Below are 16,458 nucleotides of genomic sequence, written 5' to 3'. Positions count from 1 at the left end.
GATATTGTTTGTGTACATATGTATGTACATATACAGTTATTTATATAAACTGTTAACGAAGTCAAATTGTTATGAATAGCAATTTCAATTTAGGAATACAAAATCTAATTAACATAGTTGAATGCATTATTTTACATGCACTCGAATTATTATGACACGAAAATATTATGTATACAATTAGTAAAAGTAATCAGAATGCTGCATATATTGACTACACGCGTGTGTAAATGACGTATAAATTGTATAGCCATTGAAATTTTCATCTAGGTCATAGATTTACGACATCAATGTGAATTTTAGCTTTTTTTCAACGTTCGTCGTTGTATGTAATGTGCATTGTGCATAGTGCAAAGTTCAGCAATCGCTGTTGAGTGCAGATCATTTACGGATGGGTGCCTTAGCTGTCAAGTGTTTCAGCTGAATATTAAACACTGGCTTTCAGCTTGTCTCTTTTTTGCCATCCGGATTTTAGTCTAGGAAATGTGCACGTATAAATTTGCAAGTACAATATATGTACATATATATATACATATATTCATCCATATTAATATGAAATCCTTTTTAAAAGAGGATATCATCGAAATGTATGAACACTATGATTAAAATTCATCTTTATATGTAGAGAATATTATATATTTTATTTTAAAAAATAAATATACCAGGAAGGCTTGACAGGAAGACCTCAATGCGCCTTTCTGGACAATTAATTACAAACAATGCAGCATTTTATTATTACATAAATCACTGTATTTCCAAAAGCTGAAGAACACGAAATAACAATAAATTACAGAAATCAATCCATTGAGACATCTATGGATTTTAAATTTCGTACATAATCTTAGCAAATTATACACACAATAAATACAGAAGATTTGTGACAACAGGAAAGATGAATTTTTGCCAATTTTGAGGAACCGTTTCAACAATGATGAGATAAAATTGGCAAACTCTGATAAGAAACAATCGATTTGGAGCCACAAATACCCCCAAATCTAACCAGCAGTATGGCGAATCGAATATCGAAAATACATTAAGCCATACTATTATTTTAATACATTTTGAATATCTGCAGCATTGAATATTCCATTATATAATGTATTTTACAAAAGCATTTCGTTTGAACATAAATTACATATTATATATAATTAATTGAACCGTAAATATCTCTGTACGTGCGATGCGTTTGAATTTAACGTACGAAATTATTACCAACACTCGTATACATTACAAGTAGCAAACACTTTGCAAAATTGCTTACTTAAAATATTAACAGAACGGCTGAATTGGAAAGAATATATTTTTAATACATCACAAAAAAACAATGTAAAAAATAATTTTCAGAAATTGGACTCGAAATGAAACAAATCGACCCGTCACCGTTTTCGTAGCGACATATTTTTTAGTATATTTTAGTTATGAAGCTCTTAAAACGTCATTCTGTCAGGTATTTAACAGTAACCGCTTTTAAGAAAACATCGTAATTTTTGATGGGGGTAAAAATCTCTCTAGACAGGGCTTAGCATTCGCCAATGCCGACAAAATGTGTCGAAATTACGTTTGATAATATTTAACGGCAACGGTTCCAGCCTCCATCACATTATCAACTATTTTTAATTTTTATAGTAGTCTGTTTATGGAAACATCTGGCTACCATGTTACGTGATTCGTTTTTCCAATATTCAATTTAAAGTATTTTATTTAGAATTTTTTCCAAAATTGTAGTAATATCCGTATCCTTGCCACTTTAAGATGAAATGATCATCATATTTTTGTAGGAGTCTTTGTCACCTGTGCTACTGCTGCTATTTTTGAACATTGGACTTTTATTAATTCTGGATTTAATTGAACTGTAGCTTATTTAGAATTTTAGAATGAGCTCTTTTCACAACGGTTTCCCCTGAAATTTTAACGACAATTTCTTTACCCACTACTTATTGCAAAGAAGTTAGTTCAACATGAAGTTTTGATATTAGAAATCATTTAAAATTTGTATGTATTTAATAAAATTTTGACGGAGATATATATGTATTCTATCCTATATAAAGTTTCTTTTTAGAATGATTAAAAGTCTATTCATACTAGCACAGTTGAGATGTGAAAATCCCCTCTGGAGAAAGTCTGAAATGGCAGTCAGTAATAAAATATTTAGGAGTAACGTTCGATAAAAGATTGAGATGGGTACCTCACATTGAGGGAGCGAAATGCAAGGCGATGCGAGGTATATCCTCAATATACCCAATATTTAATCGCCATAGTTCTTTATCAACTCAAAATAAAATAAAATTATATCGCGCGCTCATATTACCATTATTAACTTACATATGCTTCACCTGTATGGAATAAAGCCTCGAATACTAACTTTGCCAAGCTCCAAGTAATACAAAATAAATCTCTAAAAATAATTTATAATACACCCATATATATACCAACTTGAAAAAACTGCATGCCATATATAATATTCCGTTTGTTACAGACATTAATAACAAACTCACCAGTAGATTTTATGACAGAATCACTAATAACCATACTAACACACTTGTGAAGAGTCTCAGTGATTACAACAAAATGTCTATACACTTCAGATATAAACACAGATTACCTAAACAGAAACACTTTTTCCTATTATGCTGTACATTAACATTAGAATAATATTATACTATGATTACTAACAAAATTAAATTAAAATTGTAAACAGAAAATGATCAGTAGATCAGTAGCTATTAAAATATATATAAGATGTATTGTGAACATAATTTCGTAATAATAAAAAGTATTTAAAAATCAAAAATCATCCTAGCACAGCAAGCATCGGCAATTCCATGTACGAAAAGTATTCTTTGGTACATTTTGTATGGACACATTTATGTATAACGTGGCGTATACGTAACAACAAGTAACATTAGAAGCCGAGAAAATCTATTCATACTATACAGCAGTACATGTCACCGTAACGTATTAAGCAAAATCGATTTTATTTGGCCACTGTGGAATTATTCACGCACAACGTGACGTCATAGACGTAAGTACTCATGCGTATATAAATATTTTCAGAAACCTCATATTGTGACAATATTGACTCAACGATATGACGCATGCAATATTGCACCGTATCGTCACGCTCTTTAATGTACATATATGTAAGCAGATTTTGCCTTGCACTTGGCCAAAATTTGTCTGAGCGTGCCGAAACGTACTTTGCTGTATAGTATAAATATACACTGACTTTTACGTGAGCTGCAGTTCTGTGTTATAGTCATGCTGCTGCATAGTTTAAATAGAACTTCACTTTTATGTTTCTATATATAAATTATTACGGATAATTTGTGTAATTTTAGATTGTCGGTTAATTAGATAACTCGATCTATTTTCACACGAGAAAATTTGCAGACTTAAGTGTTCTTCTAATAAAATATTAAGGCTGTTTATTATTGAATGGTACTGCTATATCTTTCGTATCGGCTGAAGATAATCTCGATAAATAATAAATGAGCGAATTTGCTCAAATGAGAATATGCCCGATATAACTTGACTGTAACTTGAACTATGTATGTATGTATGTATGTATCACGCGAAAGGTTTAAATAGTTTAACCCGAACGAAACTTAAACTGTCAACCGCTTCCCAAATACTGTGGCGTAAAGTTTAGTTATGACTTAAAATTAAATTGATATTTTTACATTCGAATTCGATTTAGTCGTAAAATCAATACAGTTGCGTGGAAGTGAAGAGTAGTTTCTAAGATTGGAGTGAAATATGTGTAGTAGTGGTAGATGTAGTTTATTGTTGACACGTCGACCAACCAGCTCGGAATGAAACAAATTCGTGGACAAAATTGAAATCAAATATAAATATATTCAACGTGTACTCACAGCACTGAGATTACTAGTTGATGAGTCACGAGACATCATTGGCTGTTGCATACAGCTTACTGATTGGTCGAGGTTTTTTGGCGCGAACTCGCGATCAAGCAATACGTGATGGCCAACCAGTGGTAAAAGAACACCACTAGTCTGATATTTTTAATATTCGATGAACACCACTTATTAAATCCGAGTCTGATATACAGAGGTTTTAAATGTAACGACAGATATTATCATTTTATTAATTATAATATAATATTTACGATATGATATTGAAGCAATTTACCATATAATAATTAATATTCTGGGTATTATATGTAGGAGGCGTATAAGTATTTAATATTAAAAAAAAATGGTGATATTTAGATTTTTTTTATATATTATCTATATATCTATATATATATATATATATATATATATATATATATATATATATATATATATATATATATATATATATATATATATATATATATATATATAAATTTGAATTTCTGTGTGTGTGTGTCTCGAATAGGCTCCTAGACCACTGAACCGATTACGATGGAAATTTCAGGATTTGTTCTATGCATGTCCGCGAAGATTACTGTGAAAAAAACAGGAATAAACATCTTAATAATAATATTCGTAATTACGATTTTACTGACGCATCACGCCGCGAGTGTGACAATAACGCGTCACGCCTACCTCGCACTTGAATGTACTGACCATTCAGGGCTGTACCACAAACACACAGCGGATGGCCCACGTCAACAAATATATCTATGTCTGTGGAACGGGAACGAGAATTACACACGTTATTGTGGCATTGTAACGCATGCCGGGTTCAGCTAGTACATACATATATAACAATCAATGTTTATCTGTTTGTCTGTTATGTATGCGTTCCTATACTACTCAACCGATTACGATAAAACTTATAGGAGTTATTGTGTATATATCCACGATAGTTTCTGTAAAAAAATATTTTAAAAAACGTGAACGGAAACGGGAAAAAACGGGAATGAGTGGCATTGTAACGCAATAATTTCAAATTTGTTCGTGTCTCCACTTGTGTTGTTAAGGTAAAATAAACAAACAATTGAATAATTTCAATGTGTTCTCCGTCTGCCTTTTTTCGACAAATTATCATTACTGTAATTTAATTTGATTATTAAGTATTAATTTGAAACTGAAACATTAACTTATCGAAACACATCAAGAAACGGGAACGGGATCGGGAATTGCATGCATTATTGTGGCATTGCAACGTATGCCGGGTTCAGTTAGTGTATATATGTATATATGTCTAAAGTTGACGTTGGTCAGCAAGTTGATGTAGCCTACTTTGACTTTCGTAAAGCCTTTGATCAAGTCAATAATGACGCTCTTTTGATCAGGTTAGCTGAAGTGGGTTTTTCAACGCGTCTTCTTAAACTCTTTGTTTCTTATCTTAGTGATAGGAAGCAATTTGTTAGATATGGTCTTTATGAATCTCCTTCATTTTTTACTCGATCTGGTGTTACTCAGGGGTCCACTTTAGGCCCATTACTATTTACAATTCTTATTAATAACCTCCCTAGAGTTTTATGTAATGCATCATGTCTCTTGTTTGCTGACGACGTTAAATTATTTTTTGCTGTCAAGGATGAGAGGCAAGCCTCTCTCCTTCAAGCTGATATTAACGCTGTCTTGGAGTTCAGTTCTAGTTTAGGCCTTGAACTTAATTTAAACAAATGTGCAATTATGAGCTATGGACGTGCACATTCACTCTATTGTCACGGATATTCCATTAGATCCGTCTTGTTGAAGCGTGTGGAATCTATTGTCGATTTGGGTATCACTTTTGATCCTCAGCTCACCTTTCACAACCATATCAAAAAAGTCGCTGACGTTTCCTTTCGTCGACTTGGATTTGTTTTGAGATATGCAAGATTATTCTCCAATCCTTTGTCTTCTCGCTTGCTTTTCAATTCGCTTGTGAGAAGTAAGCTAGAGTATAATGCGATTGTGTGGAATCCGCATGAAGCAAATTACTCTCTGATGATTGAGAAAGTGCAAAAAGCATTTCTTCGTTTCCTATATAGGAAAGAATATGGGTATTATCCATATCTCTACCCCACTCCTTTCCTTTTGGGCATGCTTGGGTATAATTCCCTTGAACTTCGGAGAAACTTCTCATTAATTCGTTTCGTTCTCCTGCTCTTACGTGGTAATACGTCATGCCCGTTGTTGCTGGAGCAGTTGGGGCTTTATGTCCCTATTCACTATGTGCGTGGTAGACATCATCATTTGCTGGCTGTACCTCCTGCCCGCACAGTCCTTTTTCGAATGGCTCCTATTCCAAGAGCTATCCGACTTCTTAATGAAATCGTTGCTGCCGAGACTGAATGTGATATTTTCCACCTTAGTGAGCGTAAATTGTCGGAAATTACTCTAACCCATTTATCTGGTAGTCTGCGCTCGTCATTGTTTTCATGATTGATTGTGATTTATGAGTGAAATTTTGATTAACTCTCTTCCATTTGGGCCTTACAGGGATGTTTTGTATTTGTAGTTGTTTCTTACATATTTATTGAAACTGGCTGTAGGTGCAAGGCATTCCTTATGCTATATTTTATTTGATATTTTTACTTTATCTGTTATTATAAATGCTATTTTTTATGTATGTATGGATGTATTTATGTTTATGTTAATTGTTATTTTGTTTTTTTTCTTTTTTGTGTTATATTTTTTGACCATTGTGGCGCTTTAGGAATTCCTGTTATGCCACAATGGTCTGTTTAAAATAAATAAATAAATAAATAAATATGTAGGTATATACAAAAACGGACGCGATGTATGTATGTTTGTTGGTATGGGTTTTACCTGTATAAATAAATAAATAAGTATGTGCGTATGTGTGGATGTATGTGGCGAGTGCGTGGACAAGTATGGAGTTTTAAAAAAATAAATTTTAAATTACCAGGAGTGACGATCGATGGTATCGAGGAGACGCGGTGTAGCGGGGAAGTGGGGACCTGAGCGTCTGTCATGTGCTCCTGATATTGAGCGCCTAAGTTGGAACGGCTGACTTCAGCGTAAGACACACACACACATACATATTCATTAATCATTTCGACGTGGGCGAACGGCGAGTATATATTGAGTGCACTCGACTTTCTACTATTAATACGCGCGCCTGTAAATTATATTTATATATAACATATAACTTTATTTTAATCCATGTATCTTTATTTTAATCCATGTATAATATTTTAATTATTCAAATATCGAATAGTTAGCTTATACTTATTTAGATTAAGAAATTTTATCAGAATCCAAATTTGATTCATTAAACAGATAAGATTGTGCTGTAAGTCGAAAAAAAGTTTGTATGAAAAATACACACTTAATAAATAAATGAATTTCCGAAAAATTTGAAACCTGCATTACGAGAAAAGATGAATTTTCAAATTGGGTGAAGTATTTATCTAATATATCATTTCGAAAGAGACTTTATCGTAACTATGTATGTATGTATGTATGTACATATGTAAGTTTTGGTTCGTAGAATCAAGAAAAAACCTGTATATGTGTATGTATATTGTTTGCTATCAACATTTCATCTTGGTAAATAGTGCCATGAGCATTTAGCGCCACCTACTGAAAATTAATTTAATTAATAAATAAATTTTTCTATTGCTCTTTTATACTGTTTATATGTAGGTAGGTAGGTAGTTTATACTTATAAATAGTTTACAATATATACCACTTAATGTTGTGTAATATTATTATAATTAAAATATTCGAATCGGACAAGGATTGATTTGTTTGAGCTCTATTATATATGAAGGCTCGTTGATTGTGAGCGTAAAAATTGTGTACGTTAATCAGAGAGATAAACAAAGGACACAAAAGGGACAAGAGGGAAAGAATGATGTTTTCTAAGGGAGGTTGCATTAGCTTGACAAATCTGTGGTGACACTTGCGGTTTACTGCTCGGATTAAGGAAAATTTCTCTTCCCCTTTGAATTTTTTCGTTTTAATCATTCAGTGTGCCGTTATATTTCACTTCCGTAGATTAGCAAATTTGAAGCGAAACTGTTGTGACAATTGTGTGGAAGTTGAATTAAAATTGCTTTCGGTTAATTAACTTGAGAATCTTTGACACTTTAAGTGTACACTGTCAGACTCAACTTAGAGTGTTCTCGCGTTGTTTCGTAAACTATGTTGCAACACAGATTGGTGTCTGCAAATCGCTTGCTCTGTATCTGTATATATGTATTTATTATTATTATTTTTATTATTTTTTATTTACATACATATGTACGTATATACAAATATACCAGGAAGGCTTAACAGGTAAACCCCAAATGCGCCTTCTTGGTCCACATAATTATTACATAGATACATGTAAATCTAAATATCTGACATCTATGGTCAGTATACATATATTAAAAACATCGTATTAATACGATAAATAACGATGAATAACTTTCATGTAACAATACGAATTTTATATTCGATAAACAACCACAGAGACATCTATGGTGAGCAATATGGCGAAACCTAAGATATAACAATAACTAAAGGTTCGCAACAGAAAATTGGGAAGAAAACGCCAATTTTACAGGAATCGTTTCAATGGAAATCAGAAAAATTGGCAAATTCTGATAAGAAACGATTGACCTAGACAAATCAAGGTCTGGCCAACAGCGAGACTTAGCGGTGAATCGAACTCGTAACATCAAGTACGAAATAATTCAACATTCACCACTAGACCACGCTTCTGGTTGTGGTGTTATATATGTTTGTATCTATATTTATATCATACCTATATTATGTACATCACCTTAAAAGTGTTATATTTACATAATTTTCTATATTTGATAAAATAACCGGAAATTTGTAGATACGAAATTTCAGTTTGATACAATGAACGGTTTCGGAGAATAATTATGAATACCCTTGAAGATCGAGAAGAAATTCACTACTTCCTAGAACTGAAAATTGAATATCCGCCTCTTTCAAATATAACGGCTAATAGATAGTTGATTTTTTTATATTTATATATTATAGACGCTTTTATCTTTGTATGAAAATAATGTTGTTGCAATAACCATTAGCGTATGAACGATTGGGTGTCATTAAAATTCATTTAATTCAAAGGGGGAAAAGTTGTGCGAAAGTCGCTCGTTAACCCGCTTCTTTTTTGTTATCGTTTTTTTTCCTAAAGTGTTGGCACAAAATTGACGATGAACTGAAAGGTTGGCCTTTTCACCTTAATTAAACGCTGTAATATAAACATTGTGCAAAACAAAGAGTGTAGAATTCGCAGCCACCGGATAAGTAAGCCGATAGACCTGTCAGATAAAAGTTTATGACTTTAATGAAAGTAAATAGGTGTGAGCATCTCTTAAATTTAACCTTGTAAATCAAAGAACAGGAGCTTTTCCTAGGCACTTGTCCGCGACAGACAAAAGCTTCAAGACTAATAAATCAAACAACTTTTATAAGAATTTAACGGGTCATTAAAGAGTATCCTCATTTGAATGTGATGTTAATTTTTAAAGAAGAGAAATCCTTGCAATCTGTATTTGACCCATTCAATTCGTTAACTGACTTTTTAATGCAATCTCAAATGTACACACAAACAAACTACACAATATTTTACATTCTTCTGATTCTGATATGACTGTTGCGATGAACATTTATCGGTACTAAAGTAAACAGACAAAGCTCCAATAAATAGAACATATGTATGTAATTCTCGAATTATTTGTAGAAATAACATCACGTTGGTCGATCATTTTCAATTATTATCGAATGGAGCTGCAGATTACTTGAAGCGAACGATACGAAAATGTAATACTGGATACCATCGTTTTCGGACAAAAGAAGGTTAATTGATATTCCGGACAATATATTCGGAACCATTGTGGTCGGCATTCGGTGAGTCAACGGGGAAAATGGATGATAACACAAACTAGACTTTGTAGAGGTTCTACAAGCCCTTATCTACTTTCATAGGTCAAATCCACACTTTCAAAAGGTCTCTATTGACTTTTGCACTCACCCCCGCCCCTCTCTCCCCGACCTCTGAGGATGAGAATTAATCAACGAGGAATACATCTAATATAACTGAAACAATGGCTTGGAATAGTTTAAATGAATATTGACTGTAGCTTTTTTACATACCCCCTTTACGTTTCACATGGCTTTCGTGTCAGTGGTCATTTTTATCTCTTATCCGATCGTTTTCATACTTTGCCATATTGCTCATTTTGGTCATCAATACACGTTAATGTATCGTCTGCCATTACGTTGGAGATAAAATATCGTATACAACGCGTTTTAAAAACAGGGAAAGTAAATCTTCCTGACGTTTAACAAGCGTTGTTTAACAAGGCGTAAACTGTTCGCCATGACATGGCCTTATCAATTTTAATTGTTTAAACGCCTATAATTCACCATATATTTTATGAAATTTGCTCTATTGGTTCTCGTTATCTCTAATATATAAATACTTATAGTTTTAACTCTCATATGTATATATAAATTTCAAATTTGGCGTGTAGCTTCTTGTAGGGTAATACACGATATATATTGATTTTTGGCCAAATATGTCAGATTTGACATTTCACGGCTAAAAGTATATCTCTTCACTGGGTTTTATCTGCGAGATAAGTATTCAATAATAAGTTATGTTGTATCTAATTGTTAATATGATTTACAATAAGCTTACATACATACATCACATACAATTTTTTAGTTATCAGCTGATTTAATTTTTCACCCAATCTCTACGTTACATTATGTATTATTGTTTTTTTTTTTAAATATGAATACAGAATGTTTTAAGATGAACTTAGGTTGTGGTTTAAGTGTTATGTATTTTCATCGCCGTTGTCAAATGTTGCATAAGACGGCTTCCTATATCTACTTTATGATATCTGAAATTTTATTTGATTACGATTTTCAACTATAACAGCCAGCAGCATAGCTCGATCGTTAAGCTATTGCTTAGCGTCGAGAGGCGCCGGGTTGGATCCCGTGAGCTGAACTCGATTGAAAATAATTTTTCTGAGTATATCCGTAGTGCTGCTGGTCAGACCTGGATATTTGTGACTCCAGGTCGATCGTTTCCTATCAGAGTTTGCCAAAAATACATGTAGCCAACATTATTGCTCGGTGGTGGTGGGTGGACATAGTCCGACATGAAGAAGTGTTGAAACGAATGAAGAGAAAACGAGAGTTATTAAGCGTCGTGAAGCGCAGAAAACTCGAATACCTGGGTCATGTGATGAGAAATCCGAAATATAATATCATACAGCGCATATTGCAGGGGAAAGTACAAGGGAAAAGAAGCGTTGGTAGAAGATGCATCTCATGGATGGGCAATCTTCGTGGATGGCTCCACAACACTTTTCAGGGCAACCATGGATAGAGAGAAGATATATGTCATGATATCCAACCTCCAACGAGGAGAGGAATAAAAAAGAAGAAGAAGGTTGTGTTTATGTTTAGCACCGAGAGGTTACCGGGCTCGATCCCGTTCTAATCTTTAATGTTGTTGGTAAGACTTGGATATTTGTGACTCCAGGTCGATCTTTTCCTATCAGAGTTTGCCAATTCTCTCTGATTTCATTGTTGAAACGGTTCCCGGTAAAATTGGCTAAATATCCTTCCTACCTACTATGTCACCACTATTTGAGATTGATTAATGTACAATAAAATTTATGTACAATTGATAGATGTCTCGTTAATTTGCGATTTTTTCAGTGTCGAAATTCAGCAACTCGTATAAAAAAAATGCTGCAATGTTTGTAATTGGCCAGGAAGGCGCCTTCCTGGTATATGTATATAGGATCCGGATGTGAAGGATTCCAAGTGAAACGCGCAGATTAAGTCAGAACTATTTATTGTACACGCTCTTCGGGCTTGTCCTCCAACAAGTGACCATAACAACACGCATCCGGTCTTTCCCATGCATACCACACTCATACTTTATCCCTTGCAGTTTGACCAACCACAATTACGGCTCGTTTAAAAATCATTCCTACATTTCGGTCATTCCTGACTGTCATTCGCCCTCGGATGACATTCTGTCTTTTATATTTTTACAGCATTTCATCTCACATTCTTTTACATTTCATCTTCTACTCTATACAATGTATCATCTTACATTCTTTTAAAACATTTCCTCTATCATCCTCAACAATGTTTCATCTCACATTCTTTTACATTTCATTTTCCACTCTATACAATGTATCATCTTACATTCTTTTAAAACATTTCCTCTATCATCCTCAACAATGTTTAATCTTCCATTCCATAAAATCATCTTATATTCTTCTAAACATGCTTTCAATTGTCACAATTACAATTTAAATCACAATTACAATCATAACAAATTAATCGTTACACATTTCACTACAAATCAATTTTTCATTTCAACACAATTCAATCTTCAATAAAGTTACACATAAATCATCACAATTAAAGTTACACATAAATCATCACAATTAAAGTTACACATAAATCATCATCACAACTACATTTCAATACACTTATACATCAATCATTTTACAATGACAGGTTAAATCTTTACATCGGAAATATCACATTTTATAACATTACTAGAATTAGCAATAAAACATTAAAATCAATACCTTTACAATGACAGGTTAAATCTTTACATCGGAAACAATCACATTTTAAAACATTACTAGAATTAGCAATAAAACATTAAAATCAATACCTTTACAATGACAGGTTAAATCTTTACACCAGAAACAATCACATTTTAAAACATGATTCAATGTACCAAGCACTTCCCAAAAAATACTAGAATAAGCAATAAAACATTACACTTTTCAATCATCAAATTACAAGTAAGGCTTAACTAAAAACCCTCCAGGTCTTTCACTTATTCTCTAATTCACAAACGCACACTTAACTTCCCTCGGTACAACTTAAAACATAATCTTAAATAACATAAAACATTCTTCGTATCTCGGCCATACTTCAACTTGTCTTATATCTCTAATTCACAAACGCACACTTCACTTCCATCGGTACAACTTAAATTCTATCCAATGCCCTCGGCGATTCTCCGTGAGCATCCGATGAATCTGCCGTCACCCCACAGATTTTCTGCTAGTAATTTACCATAAATGAAGTCAACACATATTGGTTCTAGCTCACTGATACATCCAGTAAGTCTTTTCTCAATCCATGGTTCTATTTTCTTTTCCATTGAATTAACATCAATCCGACTACGACTGAGCTTGAAAGTGAATACAGTGTCTTTTGGTGTTGAAATTTTGACTGGGTCCCTTAATCCTTCTTGTGATTTAGCCATATCTTTCTCTTTGTCTTTATGTTTTTCCTTTTCTTTATTCTCATCTTCAGAATTCTTCAAATGACTATAATCCTTAGATCCTTTTCCAAATTGATCATCGGGTGGTTCATCCGTATTTGAAAACGGTATGTCTCCGTAGTCCCAAAGTCTTCCTCTTTGCAAACCATCACCGTCCATACTTCCATCAGCCAGGTTCACACCTCCATCAGCCATGTTCGCATCGTCCTCTTCATCATTGGAAACAATGAGTTCTCTTTGAGCAGACATCTCTCGTGAAGCCCGTTGCTGCAAAGGTCTTTTTCTGTGCAAACCATCACTGTTCACACTTACATCAGCCATGTTTACATCTCCATCAGCCATGTTCGCATCGTCCTCTTCATTATTGGAAACAATGAGTTCTCTTTGAGCAGACATCTCTCGTGAAGCCCGTTGCTGCAAAGGTCTTTTTCTGTGCAAACCATCACTGTTCACACTTACATCGGCCATGTTTACATCTCCATCAGCCATGTTCGCCTCGTCCTCTTGTGTTAGAATACTGACTGGTTCTCTTATTTCTTCTTGTATTGGAATACTGACTGGTTCTCTTATTTCTTCTTGTATTGTCAAGACAGTCTTTGTTTTGGTGCTGTTACATTGAGCTGATATGTGCCCAAACTCGTTACAATTGAAACAACGAGTTCCTCTCGTCTTAAACCTACAGTCGGCTGCTAAATGACCACGTCCACCACAATTGTAGCATCGTGAACTCAGTCTTTCTCGGTTTTCACGGTTTCTCACGGGCCCCGTCACCCTGGGTTCGTCGTCTGGTGTTTCACCGGCCCCACTTGAATCGGAGTCAATGGGCCCTGCTTGTGCAAGCATTTCTCGTTCTTCAAAGACGAGCTCTTCGTCATCCCACTGGAACTCTTCTATCAGTTTCTGCTTAAGGATAGTCCATGATGTAATTATCCCTTCTGAATCCAGGAACATTCTCGCTGTTCCTACGCAATATATTCTCCCGTAGACCAGTTGCTCCAGGGGCGTCCAGTGGAAGAACTTCGCAAATTCTTCCATGCGCACAATCCACTGGCTGATTGGCACACCGCCGATCCCCTTAAACCGTGGCGCGTATGTCTCGAATTTGTCTCTGTCAAAATATGGCACTTCGTCTTCTTCTTCCTCTTCATCGTCGTCGTCATCATCTTCGTCTAAGTCCGCGAACCTCTGCATCTCCACGACAGTTAGCCGACGTAAAACTGACGCTGATAATGGCGCTATCGTTCTGGATATCATCATCGTCGTGTGGCGTGTTCGCTGACGTGACGTCACCGACGTCACGGGCTTCCGCGTTCTCGTCATCGCGCGCGCGTCCTAACCTCAACTGTCAAAACTCCGCGTCGTCGTCTGACCGCTCCTGGCTGTCACTCGAAATGTCTTCAGGCATCCCGGACGAGCCCCCAAATATAGGATCCGGATGTGAAGGATTCCAAGTGAAACGCGCAGATTAAGTCAGAACTATTTATTGTACACGCTCTTCGGGCTTGTCCTCCAACAAGTGACCATAACAACACGCATCCGGTCTTTCCCATGCATACCACACTCATACTTTATCCCTTGCAGTTTGACCAACCACAATTACGGCTCGTTTAAAAATCATTCCTACATTTATATGTAATAAAATAAAATAAAATAAATAAAAATATACAATAAATATTCTTGTAATACGATTCATGGAAATTGGCCAGCGAAGGGTCAAATAAAGTAAAAAATTTGTGTGCCACTGATGAAAATGAATATAATAATACATTTACACTCCGAGTTGATGGAATATTTGATATTATAGCCGCGAAAGTCACGTTGCTGTCATGCATTTATTATCATACTCGGTTGCAGTTCGATCATTTATTTGCATAACCGCAATAATCGAATCATACATTTTTTTTAGTTCTCGCCGGAAAATTCGTTGCTGTCATAATATCGTACCGTAAATAAAGTACCATAAATAGTATACATACATCTGTACGCAGAGGTGATCAATCACGATTAGCCAAAAATTTCACATATTCATTTTCGTTTGTGTGAAAACAATATTCGCCATGAAGATTTCTGTACATCATGGGAATATGTATATGAAATGAATGCGTGGTAATATTTTATGTTTAAAATTCCGTACAGTATATTATTCAGATGATTTTTAAGGTCAGATATCACAATGAAATTATTCATGTTTTATTTATTAATTGAAATTAATTGCTAGTACGTATTGTGTAATCTAATTTTCTTTGTAAAACAGATTCAAAGGGACATACAAATGGTGCAGTACTATCTGGGATTATCTATCGTAGAGATCGTTAATTACGATGTTTGGAAGTTAGCAAATGTACACGTCAGATCAAATTGTTAAAGATTAACTTTTAATTTTTTGAATGAAACATTACTTATTATTTTTACGTAGATATATACTAGAAAGGCTTGACATAAAGACCTCAATGCGCCTTCCTGGACAATTAATTACAAATAATTCAGCATTTTATTATTACATAAATCACTGTGTTTCCAGAAGCTGAAGAATACGAAATAACAATCAATTAATTAATTAATTACAAAATTAATCCATTGAGACATCTATGGATTTAGATTTTGTAAATAATTTTTACAAATTATACACACAATAAATACAGAAGATTTGTGACAACAGGAAAGATGATTTTTTGCCAATTTTGAGGAACCGTTGCAACAATGATCAGATAAAATTGGCAAATAAAAATACAAATACCCCCAAATCTAACCAGCAGTATGGCGGATCGAATCCACTGATCACTTGGTGCTAAACATACACGCTACCATTAAGCCATACTGCTGACTTATTAACCAACAACTAGTGGTTACCAAATTTGCTTTCAAACATGGTGGTCACTGGTTCGAGTCCCATAGGTTGCTGCTGGTCTGACCTTGGTTTCTGGCTCCAGGTCGATCGTTTCCAATCAGAGTTTGCCTATTTATCTGAGTTTGATTGAAATGGTTCCTAAAAATTGGCAACTTTTACCCATTTTTCGAATTTTCAGCATCTCGAATTTCGCTGATTCGTTTAAAAATGCTTCAAATTTGTCCACAAATGTCTCGAAATTTGACGATCTGTATAATAAAAAAATGTTCTGAAATGTAAGTTTACCAAAAATTTTTTTCCATAGATGTCTCTATGATACTTTGTTAAAAATTATTCTAAAAATTGTATATCGATGTTCGTAATTGACCAATGCTCCCTTTGTGTTAAGTGTACTCGCTGGAGTATAA

General features: G+C 34.3%; 2 protein-coding genes across 3 annotated transcripts in view; both read right to left on the bottom strand.

The window, feature by feature from the left end:
• Window positions 1-16,458, bottom strand: part of 5-HT2A (5-hydroxytryptamine receptor 2A) — a 230,801-nt gene that overhangs the window by 43,390 nt on the left and 170,953 nt on the right. The gene's annotated exons all lie outside the window — the stretch shown is intronic.
• The window catches only part of LOC143919204 (uncharacterized), a 740,296-nt gene continuing 736,600 nt past the window's right edge, over window positions 12,763-16,458 (bottom strand). Inside the window, exons 4-5 of the mRNA XM_077441419.1 lie at window positions 13,183-14,823; window positions 12,763-12,795 (exon numbers count right to left, since the gene is read on the bottom strand). Of these exons, the coding sequence (XP_077297545.1) occupies window positions 12,763-12,795; window positions 13,183-14,523 (1,374 nt within the window). The 5' untranslated portion in view covers window positions 14,524-14,823. The remainder of the gene's footprint in view (window positions 12,796-13,182; window positions 14,824-16,458) is intronic.

The sequence above is a fragment of the Arctopsyche grandis genome, chromosome 11 (assembly GCF_051622035.1).
Source record: "Arctopsyche grandis isolate Sample6627 chromosome 11, ASM5162203v2, whole genome shotgun sequence".
In the NCBI taxonomy this organism is placed as follows: domain Eukaryota; kingdom Metazoa; phylum Arthropoda; class Insecta; order Trichoptera; family Hydropsychidae; genus Arctopsyche; species Arctopsyche grandis.
This window is presented reverse-complemented; position numbering and strand designations above follow the sequence as displayed.